This window comes from Lithobates pipiens, unplaced genomic scaffold (genome assembly GCF_037356315.1).
Source record: "Lithobates pipiens isolate NorthernLeopardFrog02 unplaced genomic scaffold, aLitPip1_a1.2 Scaffold_18, whole genome shotgun sequence".
Lineage (NCBI taxonomy): Eukaryota > Metazoa > Chordata > Amphibia > Anura > Ranidae > Lithobates > Lithobates pipiens.
Window position 1 is genome coordinate 22,373,635 of NW_027507758.1, and position 21,368 is coordinate 22,395,002.

The 21,368-nt window shown below is 43.5% G+C and overlaps 1 protein-coding gene across 1 annotated transcript in view; it reads left to right on the plus strand.

The window, feature by feature from the left end:
- CRIP3 (cysteine rich protein 3) overlaps nt 1-16,312 on the plus strand; it is a 29,167-nt gene extending 12,855 nt beyond the window's left edge. Inside the window, exons 3-10 of the mRNA XM_077485458.1 lie at nt 3,480-3,536; nt 3,767; nt 8,002-8,124; nt 8,215-8,286; nt 8,371-8,465; nt 8,999-9,056; nt 14,598-14,684; nt 14,794-16,312. Coding sequence (XP_077341584.1) covers nt 3,480-3,536; nt 3,767; nt 8,002-8,124; nt 8,215-8,286; nt 8,371-8,465; nt 8,999-9,056; nt 14,598-14,674 — 483 coding nt within the window. The 3' untranslated portion in view covers nt 14,675-14,684; nt 14,794-16,312. The remainder of the gene's footprint in view (nt 1-3,479; nt 3,537-3,766; nt 3,768-8,001; nt 8,125-8,214; nt 8,287-8,370; nt 8,466-8,998; nt 9,057-14,597; nt 14,685-14,793) is intronic.
- Nucleotides 16,313-21,368: the final 5,056 nt, after the last annotated feature.

A 21,368-nucleotide genomic window follows, 5' to 3' on the forward strand; every position in this document is an offset into this window, starting at 1 on the left:
TTGGGAGCTGAGTCACTAAGTGTCCTCCAACCAGTCTGGTAGTCGTTGTTTAATTTGGCGTTTCCCATCTTTTAGATATTATGTGCTTCTGTACTTCTAGTGGCTGCCAGGAAAGCCTATGCTACATGCCCACCCTGGTAGCTCCTGGGGGGGGGGTCCCTCTCCCACTTAGGCTGCTTTCACACTGGGGCGGTATTCAGGCGTTACAGCGCTAAAAATAGCGCCTGTGTAACGCCTGAAAAAAAACGGCCCCTTTAACTCCAGTGTGAAAGCCAGAGGGCTTTCACACTGGAGCGATGCGCTGGCAGGGCGGTGAAAAAAGTCCTGCTAGCCGCATCTTTGCAGCGGTGAAGGAGCGGTGTATTCACCGCTCCTACCCATTGAAATCAATGGGACACCGCGGCAATACCGCCGCTACAGCGGCACTTTGCGGGCGGGTTTAACCCCTTTTCGGCCGCTAGCGGGGGTTAAAACCACCCCGCTAGCGCCCGCACACCGCCGCTAAAACGACGGTAAAGCGCCGCTAAAAATAGCGGCACTTTACCGCCGACGCCGCTCCCGCTGCAGTGTGAAAGCAGCCTTAATTTATCCATTGGGGCTGCAGACACAGCCGATGACAGACCGCTGTACCAGCAGGCTGCTGCTACCATGTGATTACAGTGGCCAATCACAGCAGGTCACATGAGATGTACACAATGAAAGGCTTTGAGTCATAATTTTTGTTTTATTTTTGTGTACTTCTGTGATTGGCCAGTCATCACATGACAGGGCCAATCGCATCCATCTGTACCATGTGTGATTAGCTGTGGCTAGTCACAGCTAATCACAATAGTAAACCCTAAGCCTGGATTCACACCTATGCAGTTTTAGTGCATTTTGCAGATTTGCACTACAGTCCATTTAACATGGTTTCCTATGGAACAAGTTCTGTAGTGCAAATCTGGAAAATGCGAAAAGCATTAAAAATGCATAGCTGGAGAACGCAGCGGGTCACAGCAGGAGTCTGGTGCTACTCCAGTCACAGTTTCAGATCCAATTTAAGCACTATTTATTTTATTTTTTGGGCTGAATTCAGACCTTAAACAGACCAATTTGCACCTGAGCCGCTCCAGAGATGTGTAAACAGGCTCCATAGAGTATAAACCCAGCCTGAATAAGTATTTTTTTTTTTTTTTTTTATTCTGGAAAAAAATGGTTGCTTATAACTATAAAATTCAGTTATAAGCAATCATGGTGTGTGGAGGAAAAAAAAAAAAAAATCCTCCCCATATATATATATATATATATATATATATATATATATATATATATATATATATATATATATATATATATATATATATATATATATATATATATATATATATATCTCTGGGGAGGATTTTTTTTTTTTCCTCCACACACCATGATTGCTTATAACTGATTTTTTTTTTTTTTTTTTATATTATATATTACATTTTATTTTATTTTTTTTTATATTATATATTACATTTTTTTTTTTTTTTTTTTTTTTTTTTTTTTTCATCGTCCCTCATCACTGCTGACAGTATGTAAAACATTTTGACAAAAAAAATTACAACTTCAAAAAACCCTACATGCCTCTTACTAAATACCTTGGACTTTCTACTTTCCAAATCATTTGGGGGATTTTTGTGCTGTCCTGGCATTTTTAGGTCTCAAGAAATGAGAGGCCCATATAAGTATTGATCGATTTTCAGATGTGTGTGTGTGTGTGTGTGTGTGTGTATGTATGTATGTATGTATGTATGTATGTGTGTGTATATATATATATATACACACACCATAGATTGTTGACTATAACTTTGACCCCAGATCTCTCCATGAAGAGGACCTGTCATCCTTATTTCTACTACAAGGGATGTTTACATTCCTTGTAAAAGGAATAAAAGTTATTACGAAAAAATAAAAATTATAGGGACGGTTAATTAAAGGTTGTAAAATAAATTGAAAAAAAAATGAAAGCCCCCCGCCCTTCTGTGCTCACGTGCAGAAGTGAATGCATACATGAGTCGCGTGCGCGTATGTTAATAGTATTCGCACCACACATGGTGCCTATGGAGATTATTACCGTAACTTGTCGCCATTCCACAAGCGTGTGCTATTTAAAAAAAAAAATATATAATAATATTGCAAAGATCACTTTTTTTTTTTTTTATATCACACAGTATTTGCACAGTGTTTGTGCAAACGCAATTTTGGGAAAAAATACATTTTCATGAAAAAAGAAAATTCAATCATTTCCACCAATATTTTTGTATAACGTGAAAGATGAGGTTACGCCAACATGTCACGCTTTAAAATAGCACACGCTTGTGGAATGGCAACAAGTTACGGTACTTAATAATCTCCATAGGCAACACTTTAAAAAGTTACCTGTTTAGAGTTAGAGGAGGTCTAGCGCTAGAAATATTGCTCTCGCTCTAACGTTCGTGGTGATAGCTCACATGTGTGGTGCGAATACTGTTTACATACGCGCACGCGACTCATGTATGCATTCGCTTCAGCGCGTATGTAAACAGTATTCGCACCACACATGTGAGGTATCACCACGAATGTTCGAGCGAGAACAATATTTCTAGCATTAGACCTCCTCTGTAACTCTAAACAGGTAACTTTTTAAAGTGTTGCCTATGGAGATTATTAAGTACCGTAACTTGTTGCCATTCCACAAGCGTGTGCTATTTTAAAGCGTGACATGTTGGCGTAACCTCATCTTTCACGTTATACAAAAATATTGGTGGAAATGATTGAATTTTCTTTTCTTTTTTTTTCACGAAAATGTATTTTTTCCCAAAATTGCGTTTGCACAAACGCTGTGCAAATACTGTGTGATATAAAAAAAAAAAGAAGTGATCTTTGCATTATTATTATTATTATTATTATTATTATTATTATTAATAAATATATATATATATATATATATATATATATATATATATATATATATATATATATATATATATATATATATATATATATATATATTTTTTTTTTATAACAATGTAGAATGTTTGGGGGTTATAAGTTTCTAGCAAAAATCCTAATTTTAAATCCTCTCCACCTCCCACAGTAATACGCCGAGGTGAAAGTTAAAAACTGTACCTACATGGTGTTTCCCAAATACCAGGAATAAATAGTTGTTACAATTGATTTCTTACAGTGCAGAATCCTTCTGTTTTTCATATAATGGAAAGTTGGACGCTTTCCACTCATCCAGCAGACTCTGATGTAACATACGGTTTGTAGGAGGATGTCCGAAGAGGAGGCATCTGATCTCATGCCCCCCTCCCCCCGCTCGCACAGAGACCCTATGCTGTAGGGGGGAGACATTGTAATTATATAGCGTGGGGTACAGCAATGTAATTGGGTATAGTGGATGGAAGGATCAGTTCTGCTGCTCTCCTGTCATGTGTTTGGATCCTGTATTATAATCAGTTTTCCATCTTTTGTCTCTCCAGCACGATGGACGCCCATACTGCCACAAGCCGTGCTACGCTGTCTTGTTCGGCCGAAAGGTAAAGGTTGCATACTGAGGGGTATTGGGCTGGGCGAGGAATCGGATGAGGAGTATTGCGTGGGGGGCAGGGGAATCAGGCTGTGGTTGTTGGGGTGGGGGAAAGATCAGATGGGTGGCATGCTGAGGGGTGTGTGACTGGGGGGGGGGGGTTCAGTATGAGGGGGCACACTGAAGGATGTTGGTTTGGGGAAGGGGTTAAATGGGGTCAGGCTGAGGGGTGTTAGGGAGGGTCAAATGGTGGGGCATCCTGATGGGTGTTGGGCAGCAATCAGATGGGGGGGGGGGGGGGTGGGGTGGCGGGGAAGGCATTCTAAGGATATTGGGATGGAGGAGGAGTTCGATGGTAAGCTTGCTGAGGGGTATCTGGTTGGGGGAGAATTCAGATGGAGGAGCACATGGTGAGGGTAGTTGGGTTGGCATAGGTATCGGTTTTGATTGTGGGGCATCTGTTTGGCAGAGGGATCTGGTGTGGGGGGGCGGCCACGCTGAAGGACTTTTTGGGTAGTTAAGTGTTGAGGGTTATCAGGATGGATGAAAGGGCATTGGAGGTACGTGTGTGTGTGTGTGTGTGTGTGTGTGTGTGTGTGTGGGGGGGGGGGGGGGGGGGGTTTGATAGGGTTAGAGGGGCGTTGTGGGTGAGGAGACCTGGATGGTGCTGTAGTCTCTTCCAGTGTTATGCTGCAGAAGTGAATTGTATAAGCAAGTTAGCGGAGGTTTGCCAGAACTTTTTGTTGAGCTCTTCTGTAGGACAGGAGATTGTGTTGTGTGATAGACGAGTGTGAAGCATCTTATCGTTGTTCTGCGGATGGCAGTCACACCCAGGGTTGTGTTCTCTGTCTTCCATGTTCTTATCTCGTCCCCTAGTATGTGCTGCCAGCAGATGGGACTTTTGGGTAATTTTCTCCTATTAGGTGATTCTCCTGTGACCGGCAGCTTTTGTACATGGAGCACAAAGCGGGCACAGGCCTGACCCAGTCCATCATTTCCATCTGCCTCTGGGTGGTGTTAACTGATGCCCTCTGGAAACCACCTTGCACTCCCCCCCCCCCCCCCCCCCCCCCGAGCCCCCGTTTTTACTTACCTGAGCCCCAAATCTCCATGGGCACGATCCCGTGTTGCTTTCCCCCAGCTCTTGTGGGCTCTTCATTGGATGATTGATAGCAGCGCAGCCATTGGCTCCCACTGCTGTCAATCAAATCAATGACGCGGCACGTGGCCGGTTGACACACTCAGCAGCTATGACCGCAAACGAACCCCCTTGGGAGAGTGCTTCCCAGAGGGGGGGGGGTTTAGTTCTTCGCAGGGAGGAGCCAAAACAGCTGCAGAGGGACCCAAAAGAGGAGGTTCGCGGCCACTCTGTGCAAAACGAACTGCACAGTGGAGGTAAGTATGATATGTTTGTTGTTTAAAAAAAGAAAAAAAATTTAAACCTTTACAACCCTTTTTAAAGCCATAATAATATTTCAGTTTAAATGAGCCGCAGGTACATCAAAACAAGGTGTGCAACATTACAATTAAAGTGTTACTAAACCCACAACAGTAAAATCTGTCTTTATATGCATAATAACATGCTTGTTATACTCCCTGTGGAAATTAAGGGGCTCTTTTATCCTGTATGGACAGATCCCCCCCCCCCCCCCCCTCCTGCAGGGTCACTCTTGCAAAGGTCAGATAAGACACAGTGAGGGTAGTACTGCTGCACATGCTCAGTTTGGTCTCTATTGCTGGGGAGAACATTTGCTTGTTTGTGCTGAGCCTTTCACACTTGGGCGTGTGTACAGATCCTAAATGACAGCCCAGTCCCTCCCTCCCTCCCTCCATGCCCAGTAACTAAAAGAGAACACAGTGGGTGGGGTGTCACATCTTGCTTGATGGATGATCCGCCTCCCATAACATGAGGACACAGGCTATAGTGGAAATATCCTCCTACCTGAATGCTTGGCGCTCAGGCAGACCCCGCAGTTTATCATGTGACCGTGGTATACAGATCAGCCAAAAGGGTATATAGGCGCGGTATTTGAATGTAAAAAGATTTATAAGCTGTGGGCACTGGGATGCCCCCCATCCCAGTGCCCACAGGAGGGGCTGAACTATTTTTTTTCATATTACTGGGTTTAGTAACGCTTTTTTTTTTAAAAAAAAATTTATTTTCATTTTAAAGCAGTCGACGCGTGAGTATTAAAGCCTGTCTGCTGCCAGCATGCTGCAGGGAAAGATCCTTACACTGTGAGAGGAAGCAGTGGTCTCTCTGCAGAGGGTCCGACACACCAGCCAGAGCTCTTCAATCAGCTGGGAACCTGAGCTTTGCACACCGTCTGTTTTTATGCACCTCTAATTTATTTAGCTGATTTAATTTGAAAGACTTCACCGCATTTATTACATTTCAGAGTACAAATGCGGCAATGTGTCTCCTGAAAGAAGTAAAATATGCTGGGGTGGGTGAGATGCCAAAGGGGCTGATTTGGGAGACAAGGATGGCACAAGACTGAGCCGTTGTTGGTCCCCTATTTTAATGTTTTTGTGTTTTTTGTATTAGTATTCTGTTATTTACGATTACCAGTATTCATATTTTATGTTTGGAATCCTTTTGTTCTTTCTTCCACCCAGAAAATGGTGTTGGGAGCCTATTGGAAAAGGAAGACGCCCGGCCTCATTGCTCTGCACGTCGGGTCATGGCCTGTGTGGTTGGGGCTTCTATTAATAGTGCCATGAATGGAGCACATCCTCTGACTCCAAGTTCACTGACACCACAGCTGGGACTGATCCGCACTTCCTGTGTACATCCCAATCCCGCTGCGTTACACCTCTGACGATTCCACAGATGGCAGACGCGTGCGTCTGCCGTATCTCCCATCTAAAGTGAACTCCAGCCAAAAGTTTTAGTACTGAAGAGTGGGGAAGGGTCTGTGTCCCCACTGGGAGATTTCCCCTTACTTCCTGTCCTGGTTACATACTGTATATCAGGAGAATACAGAGAGAGCAAGTAAAACCTGAAAGAGGCTCCAACCCTAACAAACTCCATCCAAAAAAGAAAAATTGTTTAAATGCAATTATAATTTAAGGGATCAGTACATAAAAAAAAAAAAAAAAAAAAATTAAAACTTTAGTAGAACCGACTTAGAAAATCTTGACACATCCTGTTTTGGAAAGTGACCTTTATATACATTTTTGTTGCCCTCTTGCTCTGTGTTGTAAACCTCTTTGGCTGGAAACGGCGAAATGACAAGTGCCATTTGGTACTGAAACTCTGTGCTGTTACTGAACAGGAAGTTTGGGGAAATATCTCCTCCCACTTTAGCGTTTGCATAGTTACTACTTCCATCAAGCAGCTTGAAACATGGCTGATGTCCCCTAAACTGTCCAATATGAAGCAATGAATCTCAGTCACTCTTGGCATTTCGTAAACTAATTTTAAGTCGTTCTTATTGCCATCCAATCTTAAAATGATCGTCTCCTTTTATGTTTTTCCCACTGATGTCCTCTGTATGGGTCATTTCCTCGCATCATCTCTCCTTCTCCCTCTCCCCCTCCCTATTAGTGCCCATTTCTTTTCCCTATTCCCTCTGTGTTCTCTGTGTGTCTTTTTTTTTCATTCCCCCCCCCCCCCCCTTTGATGGACCTCTGTATTCTTTTTCTTTGGTGTCTTCTCCCTTGTCTTCGTCCCATTGGTGTCTTCTTCCCATTGGCTGAGGCTTGTTTGATAATCTGGGAAGTAATGTGGATAGTCCGCCGATACGGGAGTGCCGGTGAGGGCGTGGCACTTGTCCCAGCTCCTGTAGTCACTAGAGAAAGGAAGGAGGGAATCCCCTGTGCCGCATGTCCAGGAGTAGTATAATGGTGGCAGAGACAACCCTGGCCTGGGCTCCTGCCAGGCCACGCCCCCAACGTGTTTTGCTCCACCCCCCAAGCGTCTATTGTTTCTTCTCTCGTCTTCTTCCCAATGGAGTCTTTTCCTCGTCGTCGTCGTCTTCCCAATGGAGTCTTTTCCTCGTCGTCGTCGTCGTCTTCCCAATGGATTCTTTTCCTCGTCGTCGTCGTCGTCTTCCCAAGGGAGTCTTCTCCTCGTCGTCGTCTTCCCAACGGAGTCTTCTCCTCGTTGTCTTCATCCTGTGACCCATGGAAGATCAGTGTGCCACTCAGGCTCGTTGATAATCTGGGGAGTAATGTGGATGGTTCTGAGTCCACTGCTCCGGGATTGCCCGCGAGGGAGTGAAACTCGTCCCAGCTCTTGTAGTCATTCGAGAAAGGAAGGAGGGAATCCCCTGTGCCACATGTCCAAGGGTAGTGATGGTGGAAGAGACAACATTAGCCTTTAGCCAACATGCCCCCAAACCCCCCCCCCCCCCCCCCTCCCGGAGCATAGTCGTGGTTCTCCCCTTTGTCCCATTGGTGTATTGGCTGTATGCCTTCTCTTGTCCTTGTGTTCTTCCAAGAAATGTCCTCTATCTGTATGTCTCCTCTAGGTGTGAACATTGGTGGAGTTGGGTCCTATATCTACGATACGACGCCTCGAGCCTCAGAGGACCAGGGTCCCGTGACCCCTGTGGTCAGTTCTACAAACAATGCTGCCAAGCCAGCTACACGAGGTGCGTACCCAGCGCAGGGGGCTCTATAGCGAAGTGTCTTGTGTTCTGGATCCCTAACCTATATCTTTATTTTTTTATTCTTTTGTACAGTTGTGGCCCCGACACGGACATTTGCTGGGGAGACGGCCTTATGCCCAGGCTGTGGAAAGGCTGTCTACTTTGGTGAGTAGTTGTCACTTTTATATTCTGCAATTTCTGTGTTACACAACCACTTGGAAATCTGAGTTGTGCTCTGTATTCTTACAGCGGAAAAGGTGATGTCACTAGGCAGAAGCTGGCACCGCCCCTGCCTCCGATGCCAGCGCTGCAACAAGACCTTGACTTCAGGGGGACATGCAGAGGTGAGTGCAGACATATGACAGCTGTGGGACTTGGAAGTGTGAGGCAGGACATGATGGTGTCACTTGGTGGAAGTGGGTGAGAAGGGGAGATATATATATATATATATATATATATATATATATATATATATATATATATATATATATATATATATATATATAGTCCCACCTTGTCCTTTTTTTCAAAGCTGTTTCCTATAGAAAATGCTAACGTAATGGGTCTTATAGCCTGAATTTTTGGAAAGCTGGTAGCTGTTACTTTTTGCTTCTTAATGCAGCATGAGGTGAGATGCATGGAGTTGGGAGAAGAGACATGATGGCACTGGTAGGGTGGGACACGTTAAGAGACGTGATAGGAAGGGACACGCTAAGGTGGACGGGGAGGGACACGCAACGTGGGAGAAGAGGCGGGGTTGGTACATGCTAAGGTGGGAAAAAAGAGACTGGATGGTGAGGGTGGCATAAGAGGAGATGTTTATAGGGTCAACATAGTGACTGCTACTCTAACTCATGACTCTCTGCTCTTTCTCCAGCATGATGGCCTGCCGTACTGTCACGTGCCCTGCTACGGGCATCTCTTTGGACCAAAAGGTCAGTGCTGGGGTACCAAACCTCTTTCCTCACTCATTAGGGGTTCATTGAACCAGAGGCTGCATACCTGCACTGGGACTTCCTGTTGTTGAGGGAGCGAGTGCCCCCCCCCCCCCTTTTTATTTAATAAAAAAAAAAAAAAATCCTAATTATTTCTCTCAGGTCTGATCCCTTTTTTATTTTTTATCACATAAATATAAAATATTTATATAAATATTACTGATCTGATAAAAATGGTGCTGTTTTTCTCTGCCTGTGCTTCCAGTATGTTCTGTGTTTGTAGTCGGTGTATGTAATGCTTCTATACATCTGGGGGCAGCACACATGGAGCCTGGCACAGCCTGCCTTCTGTCTCTGTATTATTATGGTAGCTTTGTGCATTCCTTCATCATGATTAATTTCCTGACCTTGGTATGAGATTACACATCTGTAGCGGATGAATCCTTCCCGGCAGATTTATGCACACTGAGCCACCCGGGAACCCAATTCTTCTAAGAATGCATTACATGCAGAAGGCTCTGTAGGGAGGGCACACATCGTCCCCAGGTACCGTGTGTGTGTGTGTGTGTGTGTGTGCGCGCCTGTGTGTGTTCTGCTCTCGCAGGACCGATACTGGAAATACAGACTGAACTGGATATTCCCACAACCACAGACTGTTGTGTCTGTTCAGTGAGCCGTATAACTTTGTTTAATTCAGGATAATTTCCTCATCTAATCCTTTGATTTCACAAATCTAAATAACTTGTTGAACAAGAACAGAGGGCTGCACTCCAATGACATCGAGCCTTTTTTCATAAATTGTTATTGTTCTAGACAGAGGTGCACAAGAGCCTCATCTGGGGACCGCCCCATGTTAACAAGTTTCATCCTAATGCAGGTTTAATCGTAGAGATTCTCCTATGGGGGGGGGGGTCTGCTGTCACTGGAGGGTGGCAGAGTGCGGCTGTACATGTACATCCTTCAGTGTTCGCGGGGAGCGTGGGCGAGTTCCATTCTACTGGTCCTGGGCACACACTATATATTAAAAAATCATACATACATTTATTTTCTTCCTTTTTTCAATGTATGTATGTATGTATGTATGTATGTATGTATGTATGTATGTATGTATGTATGTATGTACATTTTTTATTTCTTCTCCCCCTTTTTTTTTTTTTTTCTTTCTAACCTGGTGACCTGGCCAGTAACGCCTCTCCTGTATTGGAGTGCCTCCACTCTGGATGAGTGGGGTGCACCTTTGGACAGCTGTATCGTTAATCTTGGGGGAAGGGAAGTGTTTGATGCACTAGCAGATTTAGATACACTGAAGCTGAACTCCAGCTAAAACTTGTAAACAATTACAGCAGTTTCATAGTTTCAGACATAGTTTCATAGTTAGTAAGGTTGAATAAAGACACCAGTCCATCTAGTTCAACCTGTGAGTGTCTACAATTGTCCCTATCCCTGTACTTTGCACACTCAGGTCCCCATTCATATACTAGGGCCAATTGTGGACAGAAGCCAATTAACCTACCTGCATGTCTTTGGATTGTGGGAGGAAACCGGACTACCCGGAGGAAACCCACACAGGCACAGGGAGAACATGCAAACTCCAGGCAGGTAGTGTTGTGGTTGGGGTTCGAACCAGCGACCCTTCTTACTGCTAGGTGCTAACCACTACACCACTGTGCTGCCCCAAACAGTTATTCTTTATCGTACATCAGGGAACACAGAGCAGGCTATAATCTGCCAGCTAGGACGTGGTAAAAAGGTTGGATGGGGATTGTCTGTAACCTTTCGGCGCTGGACCCTGCGTTATCAGTACCCGGTGCAGTTAGGCACTGACCGAGATTGTTTTCTGGCAGGGTGCTGAACAGCACCCTCTCCTCCTCGGTATCGGAACACCATCTGACTCCATGCTTCTCCTCCTTGGTATCGGAACACCATATGGTTCCATTTTCCTCCTCGGTATCGGAACACCATCTGACTCCATACTCCTCGTTATCAGAACACCATATGTTCCATTCTCCTTCTCGGTACCGGAACACCATATGGTTCCATCTTCCTCCTCGGTATCGTAGCCCGAGCGTTGTTTTATCTTCTTCCAGCACAGCACATTGTACAGCCATTTCCTCTCCAATCCCTGCTTCACATCTGCTTTTTTTTTTTTTTTTTTGTGGAGAACACTTTGTGCTGGAATGTAGAGGAGTGCACAGTGCAGCACCCATCCACCTCATACACACCCTGCCCCTGCTTTGACCCCCATGTCTCACACAACAGCCTCCACTAATTCAGAACAATGAATATTTTTCCCATGTCCTAAAACCTGCACATAAGGCTAATAAAGAGACACCCTACTCCCAAATCCATGTGAATTGCTTCTCGTAGATTATAATGACGGGTACAGCAATGTGCTGGCTCTGCCTTGTCCCCTCCATACACACACCGGGACACGTGAAGGACGGGTGGAGCTCGGCGCTATTTTCAGACTCGGCTCTCAATGCGGCTTTTCTGTTTGTCAGGAAATGAAACATTTTTTCCAGCTGGCATAATTTCCTCTGTCACAGCCAGGCTGTACGCTGCTACTGCTTGTGTCTGGATCACACCCGGGCTGTACGCTGCTACTGCTTGTCTGCATCACACCCGGGCTGTACGCTGCTACTGCTTGTCTGCATCACACCCGGGCTGTACGCTGCTACTGCTTGTGTCCATCACAGCCGGGCTGTACGCTGCTACTGCTTGTGTCTACATCACACCCTGGCTGTACGCTGCTACTGCTTGTGTCTGCGTCACACCCGGGCTGTACGCTGCTACTGCTTGTGTCTGCGTCATGGCCAGGCTGTACGCTGCTACTGCTTGTGTCTGCGTCACGGCCGGGCTGTACGCTGCTACTGCTTGTGTCTGCGTCACGGCCGGGCTGTACGCTGCTACTGCTTGTGTCTGCGTCACGGCCGGGCTGTACGCTGCTACTGCCTGTGTCTGCGTCACGGCCGGGCTGTACGCTGCTACTGCCTGTGTCTGCGTCACGGCCGGGCTGTACGCTGCTACTGCCTCAAAAGTCGAATTGCAGTGCTGAGGGTAAAAAGACGAGATGAGGAGATGGTGGTGGGTACCGGTGAACGTGGAAATAAAGAACCTCTCCCCAGTTTCAGTGCATTATAAACACACCACCGTGCTGACAATTATATCTTCTTACCAGAAATTGATGAACAAGCATGGGAGCTCCCAAGGTATAAGGATCCTCTGCAACTTCCAATAAACCATCGATGTGCAGCCTCAATTCCAGTGACAGGAGTGATAATAATAATCCTGTAAGGAAAATGAGGCGTCTCATAGAGAAGCCCATAAGAAAAAGAACCTCCATTGATGAAAAAGGAGTAGTCCCAAACATCAGATGAAAATAAGGCGTGCCGGCGTCCTGTCTGCGTCGCCTATGATCTTTTTTATATGCTTTATTTTCATCTGATGTTTGAGTACTTCTTCTTCTTTCTTCTTCTTCCTTCTTCTTCCTTCTTCCTTCTTCTTCCTTCTTCTTTCTTTCTTTCTTCTTCTTCTTTCTTCTTCTTCTGAATGCTGCTTCTTCTTCTTCTTCTTCTTCTTCTTCTTCTTCTTCTTCTGAATTCATTCATTTTCATCTGATGTTTGAGTACTCCTTTCTTTCTTCTGAATTCTTCTGAATTCTTCTTCTTCTTCTTCTGAATTCTTCTTCTTCTTCTTCTTCTTCTTCTTCTGAATTCTTCTTCTTCTTCTGAATTCTTCTTCTTCTTCTGAATTCTTCTTCTGAATTCTTCTGAATTCTTCTTCTTCTTCTTCTTCTGAATTCTTCTTCTTATTCTTCTTCTGAATTCTTCTTCTGAATTCTTCTTCTGAATTCTTCTTCTGAATTCTTCTTCTGAATTCTTCTTCTTCTTCTGAATTCTTCTTCTTCTTCTGAATTCTTCTTCTTCTTCTTCTTCTTCTTCTTCTTCTTCTGAATTCTTCTTCTGAATTCTTCTTCTGAATTCTTCTTCTTCTTCTGAATTCTTCTTCTGAATTCTGAATTCTTCTTCTGAATTCTTCTTCTGAATTCTTCTTCTTCTTCTGAATTCTTCTTCTGAATTCTTCTTCTTCTTCTGAATTCTTCTTCTGAATTCTTCTTCTTCTTCTGAATTCTTCTTCTGAATTCTTCTTCTTCTTCTTCATTCTTCTTCTGAATTCTTCTGAATTCTTCTGAATTCTTCTTCTTCTGAATTCTTCTTCTTCTTCTTCTGAATTCTTCTTCTTCTTCTTCTGAATTCTTCTGAATTCTTCTTCTTCTGAATTCTTCTTCTTCTTCTTCTGAATTCTTCTTCTTCTTCTTCTGAATTCTTCTTCTTCTTCTTCTGAATTCTTCTTCTTCTTCTTCTGAATTCTTCTTCTTCTTCTTCTGAATTCTTCTTCTTCTTCTTCTGAATTCTTCTTCTTCTTCTGAATTCTTCTTCTTCTTCTTCTGAATTCTTCTTCTTCTTCTTCTGAATTCTTCTTCTTCTTCTTCTGAATTCTTCTTCTTCTTCTTCTTGTGAGAGGGTAGATAAATCAATTACTTTTATTTTTATTTTTTTTGTATCAAAATTATTTTAATAAAATGCGTTTGGAGTAAAAATCTATCTAAAAGATTTTTATAGAATAATATTTATATATTTGAGATACATTAATAAAATGTTAGTTTATTCAGCATGAAATGGAGCTTGGTTATGTAGCATGAGGCTGTATATTCTGCAATATTTACTTTTTTGGTAAACTAATGAATGCAAGCTGAGATGACGACATGCACGGCATTGATGCATTCACACAATTACACAGTAACCATGAGATAAAACGACGTTCAGGAATATTCCTTTTATCGTTGTTTTGCAAATCTATGTACACTACAAACTGTATGATTGAATCAGTTCTGATATCGCTTTATGTCACTGCTGCATCACCAGGGACGGCTGGTGATGCAGCAGTGACAAGGTGAGGGATGTGGTGGCAGCAGGTGAGTGGATGCCCGCTAACGGGCGTTGCCATGATGGATCTGAAATGACAGGTGCTCTTTAACTGTAAGGACTCATTGTTGCTGGTGGTTAGAATGTAATATTGGCAAACAAATGAAGGTTTCCTATTTAGAATAATAAGCTGTCGGGTTAGTAAAATGGTGAAATCGGAACCGATTCAATCATACAGTTTGTAGTGCACATAGATTTGCAAAACCATGAGATAAAGGAATATTCCTGAACTTTGTTATATATATTTTCATACTCTGAATGGGGGGGTGGTAGGATGGCAGGGTTTGTTGAGGGGGGGGGGGTGTTGGTCTGTGGGGGTGTGTATGTCTTTTTTTTTTTTGGGGGGGGGGGGGGCTTGTTTGGTGTGGTTTTGTGTTAATGTTTCCATATAAAATAATAAAAAGGATTTGATTTAAAAAAAATAAAAAATTTTTTATGATTTTTAAATTGAGTTTATTTAATTCAAATCCACCCTGGTAAATAGTTTCTCCCCCCCCCCAGACGTGAAAGCATGTGATGTGTTCATTGTTTGTTTTTGTTTTTTTTTTTCCCCCAGGGGTGAATATCGGCGATGTTGGATGTTACGTCTATGCACCTTCATCCGACAACCCAGAGAGCCGGGATCAGATGTGAGCGTTGTCAGGTACGGCATGTTTGTAAGATTTGTGTTTTGGCCGATGCATTGAGGGGTTCATTGCACCCCGTAATCCCCAGAATCCCCAATCTCACCTCTCCATCCTTCTTCTTTGCAGATGACCCAGGATGAGGAAATTGCTTCTTCTGCCTTGTTTAACCCTTCACTGCTGGACTGCAATGCACTATGGGAGCCCCGCTTCGTTCTCCTCAGGGGGGCGCTAAATGATGATGGTGAACAAGTGTTCTGACCCCCCCCCCATATGTATTTATTAATATTATTATTATTATTATTATTATAGGTTTATATAACTCTGGATCATTCCTGTATTGGTGACTCCTGTATTTAGACGTCGTGCCCACCTGCTGTAGCTCAGTCAGTTAGGCAGTGCGGTCTGGGTGCCTGCGGTTGCTGCACTCTCATTCCAGTAGGCTATATCTTATCACCGTGTTTTAGAAGAACTGTCTGTTTTTGCTCCTGCAGCCAATCCTGTTTGGGTATTTATTTTTATTTTTTTTTTCCAGCGTAGGTTTAAATCTGACTGATTAGTGGCAGGGAGGCCAATATCGAGGAGCGCAGTAAGGCTCATTCGCATCTATGCAGTTTTTTTGCCACGATTTGCATTTTTTTAATCTGTCCAACAAAAAATTGGTTAAAAAAAATCGCATGTGCAAAAAACGTACAGTAAAGATCACTGCAGAAACTGCAGTACTTTTTGCTTCGCGTTTCTTTTTTTTTTTTTTTTGCACATGCAACTTTACTGCTTTCGGGCAGATTTAAAAAATGCAAATCCTGGCAAAAAAAAACGCACTGCATGCGTTTTTTTTTTTTTTTTTTTTTGACACTTCTCCATTGAAGTCTATTGAACCAAAAAAGCACCGTTTTGCGTTTAAAAAATAAAAAATAAGTCCCTGACCCTTTACAAAAAGCGCACTGGCTGAAAAAAAAGCATAGGTGTGAACGTGTTCCATAGGAAACCATGTTATGTGGCCTGTAGTGCGTTTCTGCAAAAACGCAAAAAAAAAAAAAGTATAGGTGTGTACCAGGCCTAAGAGAGCAAATCCTGAGTGCACAGAATGATGGAAGGGCTCAGGATAACATTCATGCAGCGTTGCCGTGGGTTTCGCCCTGTTGCAGTGAAGATGGCGGTATTGCTGTCTGTAGAGCGTATAGTCAGTCCAGGACACAAGCAGTTAATGGTCCTCTCACAGCGGCTCTCTGGCTCCCTCTGGTGGTTCTTCGCACTGCAGAACCCGTCTGTCATATCAGATTGCAGTGCCACGCTGGCACCCAGTCACTCCGGTGCTGCAGGCTTCATTATGCGGTGTGGTAAAGAGCAGCCAATCGGTCTCCTGTATGAGAATCTGTTTTTCATATGTCTGCTGCAGACGGTAAAACAATTTTATATTCTCTGAAATGTGAGGGCCATTGTCAGCTGCAGTGCTGGCCCTGGTGTCATTACAGACCCTCCGCCATTACTGACCCTCTGCCCTGCCATCATTGACCGCTTTGTCGGCTCTGTCACGCTCACTGATCTTTCGCATGGCCCCGCCGCCATAACTGACCCTCTGTATAGCCTGTTAGAAGAGGAAATGTTTGCTGCAATACAAGATGCACAATAAAAGTTCCCCTTTCCACGTGTTGTGTTCCTGTCTCTGTTTTGCATGTTATCTTCTAGGGGGTGTAATAGTGAGACCGCGGTGACCTGAAATATCGTCTGAGCTTGGGTAGAGATGGTGGGTACTTTTGGGGTAGCTATGGATGGTGGGGGCTTTTATTTTATTTTTTTTAATCTAGAATAGTGGCCTGATTTACTGAAGGACATGAATGACAGTCTGCATAAATGTCTGGTACACACAAAGCGAATGCTACGGGTCTAGCTGCTCGTACATTGAACTTCAGTGTGAATGTCGCATTCCTAGATCTATCCAGATAATGCGGCTTTTGTCTATTGTGCAATTTTTTTATTTTTGCAAAGACATCAGGCAGTCTACAGAATGAATTAAGTGTCCTGAAATGAAAATGTGCCCAAGATTTACTTGACCGAAGACTGTACTGGACAGTTTAAAAAAAAAAAAAATCTATAAAATTTGTGTGTGTGTATATATAATTGATCTATAACATAAAAATTATTCCTGCTTGTGTGATTTGGCTCACTGATCTTCCCAGATGTCTTCACTAGGATACAAATTATTATTATTTTTTATTTTTGGAAAGATACTCCCAATAGGAAATCATGTCTAAAGGGATGCAGACCCTGCAACTTCCCTCAGAGCCCTGCAGGTGCAGCAGGTGGTTGATAATTATGAAAACGCTCATATTAGACTCGCTTTCTACATGGATACAGAGAAGCAAACTATTTCTTCAAAATAACAAAAGGTGGGAATCTGCAACAAAGTTTTGTTACAATTCCTGTGATGTCCATTGATCACCCAGAGGGTGTGTGTGTGTGTGTGTGTGTGTGTGTCTGTCTTTTTCCTCAACAAAAGTGGAGTTACTCTTTACATTATTATAATCTTACATCCTTATTATAATATAATCTATACATAATTATTATTTTTTATTTTTGTCCATCACCGGCACTTTTTTGGCTGCTATGCTGTTTTCACACTGAGCAGTGTAAAAAATAAAATAAAAAAATAAAATAAAAAAAATTAAATATAAAACCTCCAAGATGCATCCCTTAAGTAAGTGGTAATAAACTCCTGTCCTCAGGGCCCAATAACAGGCCAGGTTTGCAAGATAACTGAAATGCATCACAGGTGATATCATTTGCTGCTCAGTGATTGGAGTATTCTAGTCTGCATCTCCCCCCAAGGTAATACATAAACCCTGGCCTGTTAGTGGGCCCTGAGGACAAGGATGATGATCACTGCTTTTAAAGGCTAAGTTCACCCCCCCCTAAATTCCAGCTCCCCTATCTATATATCAATATAGCATTTAATGTACTTTTTGCAAAGATAAAACAGATTTTCCATTTATTCTACACATGCTTACCTCACTGTCTTCATGGATGTTTAAACACACTACTCCGTTACTTCTGCCTTACTTCCTGGACAGACTTGTGTAGAATAAATGGAAAGCTGTTTTATTTTTGCAAAAAAGTACATTAATGCTACGAGAAGAAAATTTAAGATATAAGAGCTGAAATATTGAAACTATTTATAGCGCCACATCCCTTTTTATAAATGCAATCTAAAAAAAATGTCAATGGGACTTAAAGTGCAAAAACAAATCAAAATGTAGAAAAAATATAAATTTTTAATAGATTAAAAAATATAAATACACAGAATAAATATTCCCATGAATAAATCACAGAATACACAAATGTTTGCAAAGCTGATTAGTCTCTGCATGTTTCGCCATACAAACTAAGGCTTCTTCAGGAGAACTACTGATATCAGACATTCTGCATATAATCGCTGTGTATTCGATGGAAAATTAAAAATCCAGAAGTCATTATGCATGTAATCACTGTGTATCCAATGGAAAATGACTTCTGGATTTTTCATCGAATACACAGCGATTATATGCATAATGTCTGATATCAATAGTTCTCCTGAAGAAGCCTTAGTTTGTATGGTGAAACATGTAGAGACTAATCAGCTTTGCAAATATATTTGTGTATTCTGTGATTTATTCTTTGGAATATTCTATGTATTTATATTTAATCTATTAAAAATTTATATATATATTTTTTTTCTCAAGTCATCTTCCAGGACGGCACACCTGAGATGAGAGGCTCCTCCCTACAGGAAACACAATCAATCGACAGCTGTTTTAAGTCCCCACCCTTCCCCTTGATCCTCAGTTTTTGATTGTGTTTCTCCCTACACAGCGAAACTGTTTGTTTTTTTCCAAATGACCCGAAGCCTGGGGCTGGTGGTCTCCCCCTGGGAGCCGGACCACAAGCCTGGGAAGCCTCTGGGTCTGGTAGGATATTCTTGTCCTTCCTGGGGGGTTCCCCTATCTTTTCCTCAGGGCGGGCAGCAGAAATTGGAAGAGCCCCCCTGAGAGCTGAAGGACCCTGGGTACAGTGGTGTACCCAGAACTTCAGGGGCCATTATCCTGTCTCCCCCTCCTTACCTGTACAGGTGGCTGTTCAGACGGGGGTGCTGGCCATCGGTTCTTTCCAGGGGGATCTTGTCCCCGACTCCTGGGTCCCCGGTAGCTCGCGTGGGCTGCCGGAGAGGGCGTGGCAACAAGCACCCGCGTCATTTTCAAACTTCGGGAAAATGGCAGCGGCGTTCTTACCCAGGAGGGAAGGCTGAGAGTCAGTAGGAGCAGGCGCCCACATCCTCCTTTCTCTAGAGCGAGGAGGCACCAGTTTACTACGGTGTATGTCTGCCTTAACCACCTCAGATATGAAGATGGGAATGAGGAATGGAAGGCATTGCCCCCCCCATGTATATAGACTGACTGACTGGTACAGTGCAGGACACAGCCTAACCTAGCACCTCCCTATGGGGACAGCAGTTGGGGGGGGGGGAGCACTTTGGCGGCTATCCTCCTTGCGTGTGGACCATAAGGATGGAAAAGCAAGCCCGCTGGCTGTGGCAAAAAGAGGAAGACGACAACGGTGAGTACTTTACTTTCCTTTTGCCGTGGGAAATTAGCTGCAAAATCCCCAATTCCAGCCAGAGGGTTTCTGGGCATTTGAGATCTCACCTGGGGTCTGGATTCAAATAGCCCTTAAGCTTCTGCTAAAAACACCAGCTGCAGCCCCTCTTACATCAGAGAAGCTGTATGGTGGACAGGTGGTGCAGAGGAACGAGTGTGCCTAAACCACCTCAGATGAGAAAGAGGTAGGTAGGCCATTGCTCCCCCTTCCCCGTGTATATACTGACTGGTGCAGTGCAGAACTTGGGGTCGGGATACAAATAGCGCAGACGCCACTGCTAAAACCACCAGCCACAGCTCCCTCTTACAGCAGAGACACTGTGGTTATCGCAGCAGTAGGTTGCCAGCCTCTCCCTACATGCCCAGTTGTGGTACATTTAGTAGGGATGAATATAGCGTACAGAGGGGACCTGGTAGATACAAAGTTACTTACAGGCCAGGTATACCACTGAACAGGTTATTAATTGGGCAGTGGTTGGTGGATTCAGAAGCTCCCCTGGTCAGCAGGTGCACTAGGTTACCGGCCCTATTAGCCCAGCTGCTAGGAATCTGAAGTTGCTTCACAATGTTTAAAAGCTGACCTAACATTCAAGGATGGGCAGAGACCAAGCTACTGTGTGGCACAGTAGGGGTTCCCTTGTCACAGATCCTCCTTTTGGAGGTTGCCTGCTATAGTTAACTTTCATAAGCTCCAACCTCCCACTCCACCTTTACACTGTGTTTATATTATAGTGTAGGAGGTAAGAAGAAACTTTTTTTATTGGTTTGGGCTACAATCCACTCAGTGGCAGATCTAAAGGCGATTCACCATAGATCGCTCCCTACATCCTTTTAATTGAGGATTTTCTGTGCAAACCTATGCAAGAGCTACATAATTGATTGCTTGAAGCCTGCAAATAGCTATTTACCTCCCAGGCTAAACTGGTAACCACCTCTTCTAGAGAGGTCTTAAACTGGTCTCTAGGGCTGGGCTCATTGAGACTTTAGTTGCTAATCAGCACCACCTGGATATGTGCTGGCTAGCGTTTGCTCAGTCTATGGAGGTAAGGTAGGACAACAACTACTACTAATAGTAGGGTGTCCAACCATTTTAGGATCTGTTCCTTCTCTGGTGGTGAAGGTTTAGTATCTACAGCCCAGGCTATGCCTATGAAATAAATTGCCTGTTGGTTATTTCATAAAGGGATAGACCATGACTCCTCATTGGCTGCACACCAGTAGACCTCAGTAGTGAAGGTTTGTGCTTGCTGGGATGTTTTTGTGGCACAGCAGAAATACACATTGAGATTTGTGACATCTCTGCTTAATAAGGACTATATTGGTGTACATCAGAAATGCACTGCACTGAAGCTTGTTTGCTGTCCTTTATATACTAAAGGTACTGCTTTGTTTGGCTACAGATCAGAAGAATACAACAGTGAAGGTGGTCTGTACTTTCTGGTTTTGTGTTGCACAGCAGAAATGCACATCATTGAGTCTGGTGACATCTCTGCTCATAATGGTTATATTGCTGCACATCAGACATACACAAGATTGAGGTCTGTCTGTGGGGCTTTGTGTCCTGTTTTACTGCCTTGTTGGTTACTTATCAGAAAGGCAGCAGTGAAGTCTGATGGTCCTGATTTGCGTGGCGCTGTGCTGATTCAGACAGTGCTATTAACAGCAATGGCTGCCGAGTTTAAACATGCGATTTGACATGTTGAGTCGCATGACAAATCATTTCAATATGGATGTGCTATCTCTATTCATAGTGTTTTATTGTTGCACATCAGATTTATACAGCATTAAGGTCTGTGAGGTTTTGTGTCCTGTATTACTGCCTTATCAGAAAGGCAGCAGTGAAAATTGATGGTTCGAATTTGTTGGGCTACATAGTAGAAATACAAATTGAACCCCTGCCAGGTGTAGTACATATACTGCCTTTGGTAATCCATGTAGCACCACAAAGTGGTGTTGTGCTGATTTTAGCCATGCGATTTGACATGTTGAGTCGCAAGGCCAAATCGCTTCAATATGGATGTGCTATCTCTATTCAGAATTGTTATATTGTTGCACATCAGACATATACAAGAT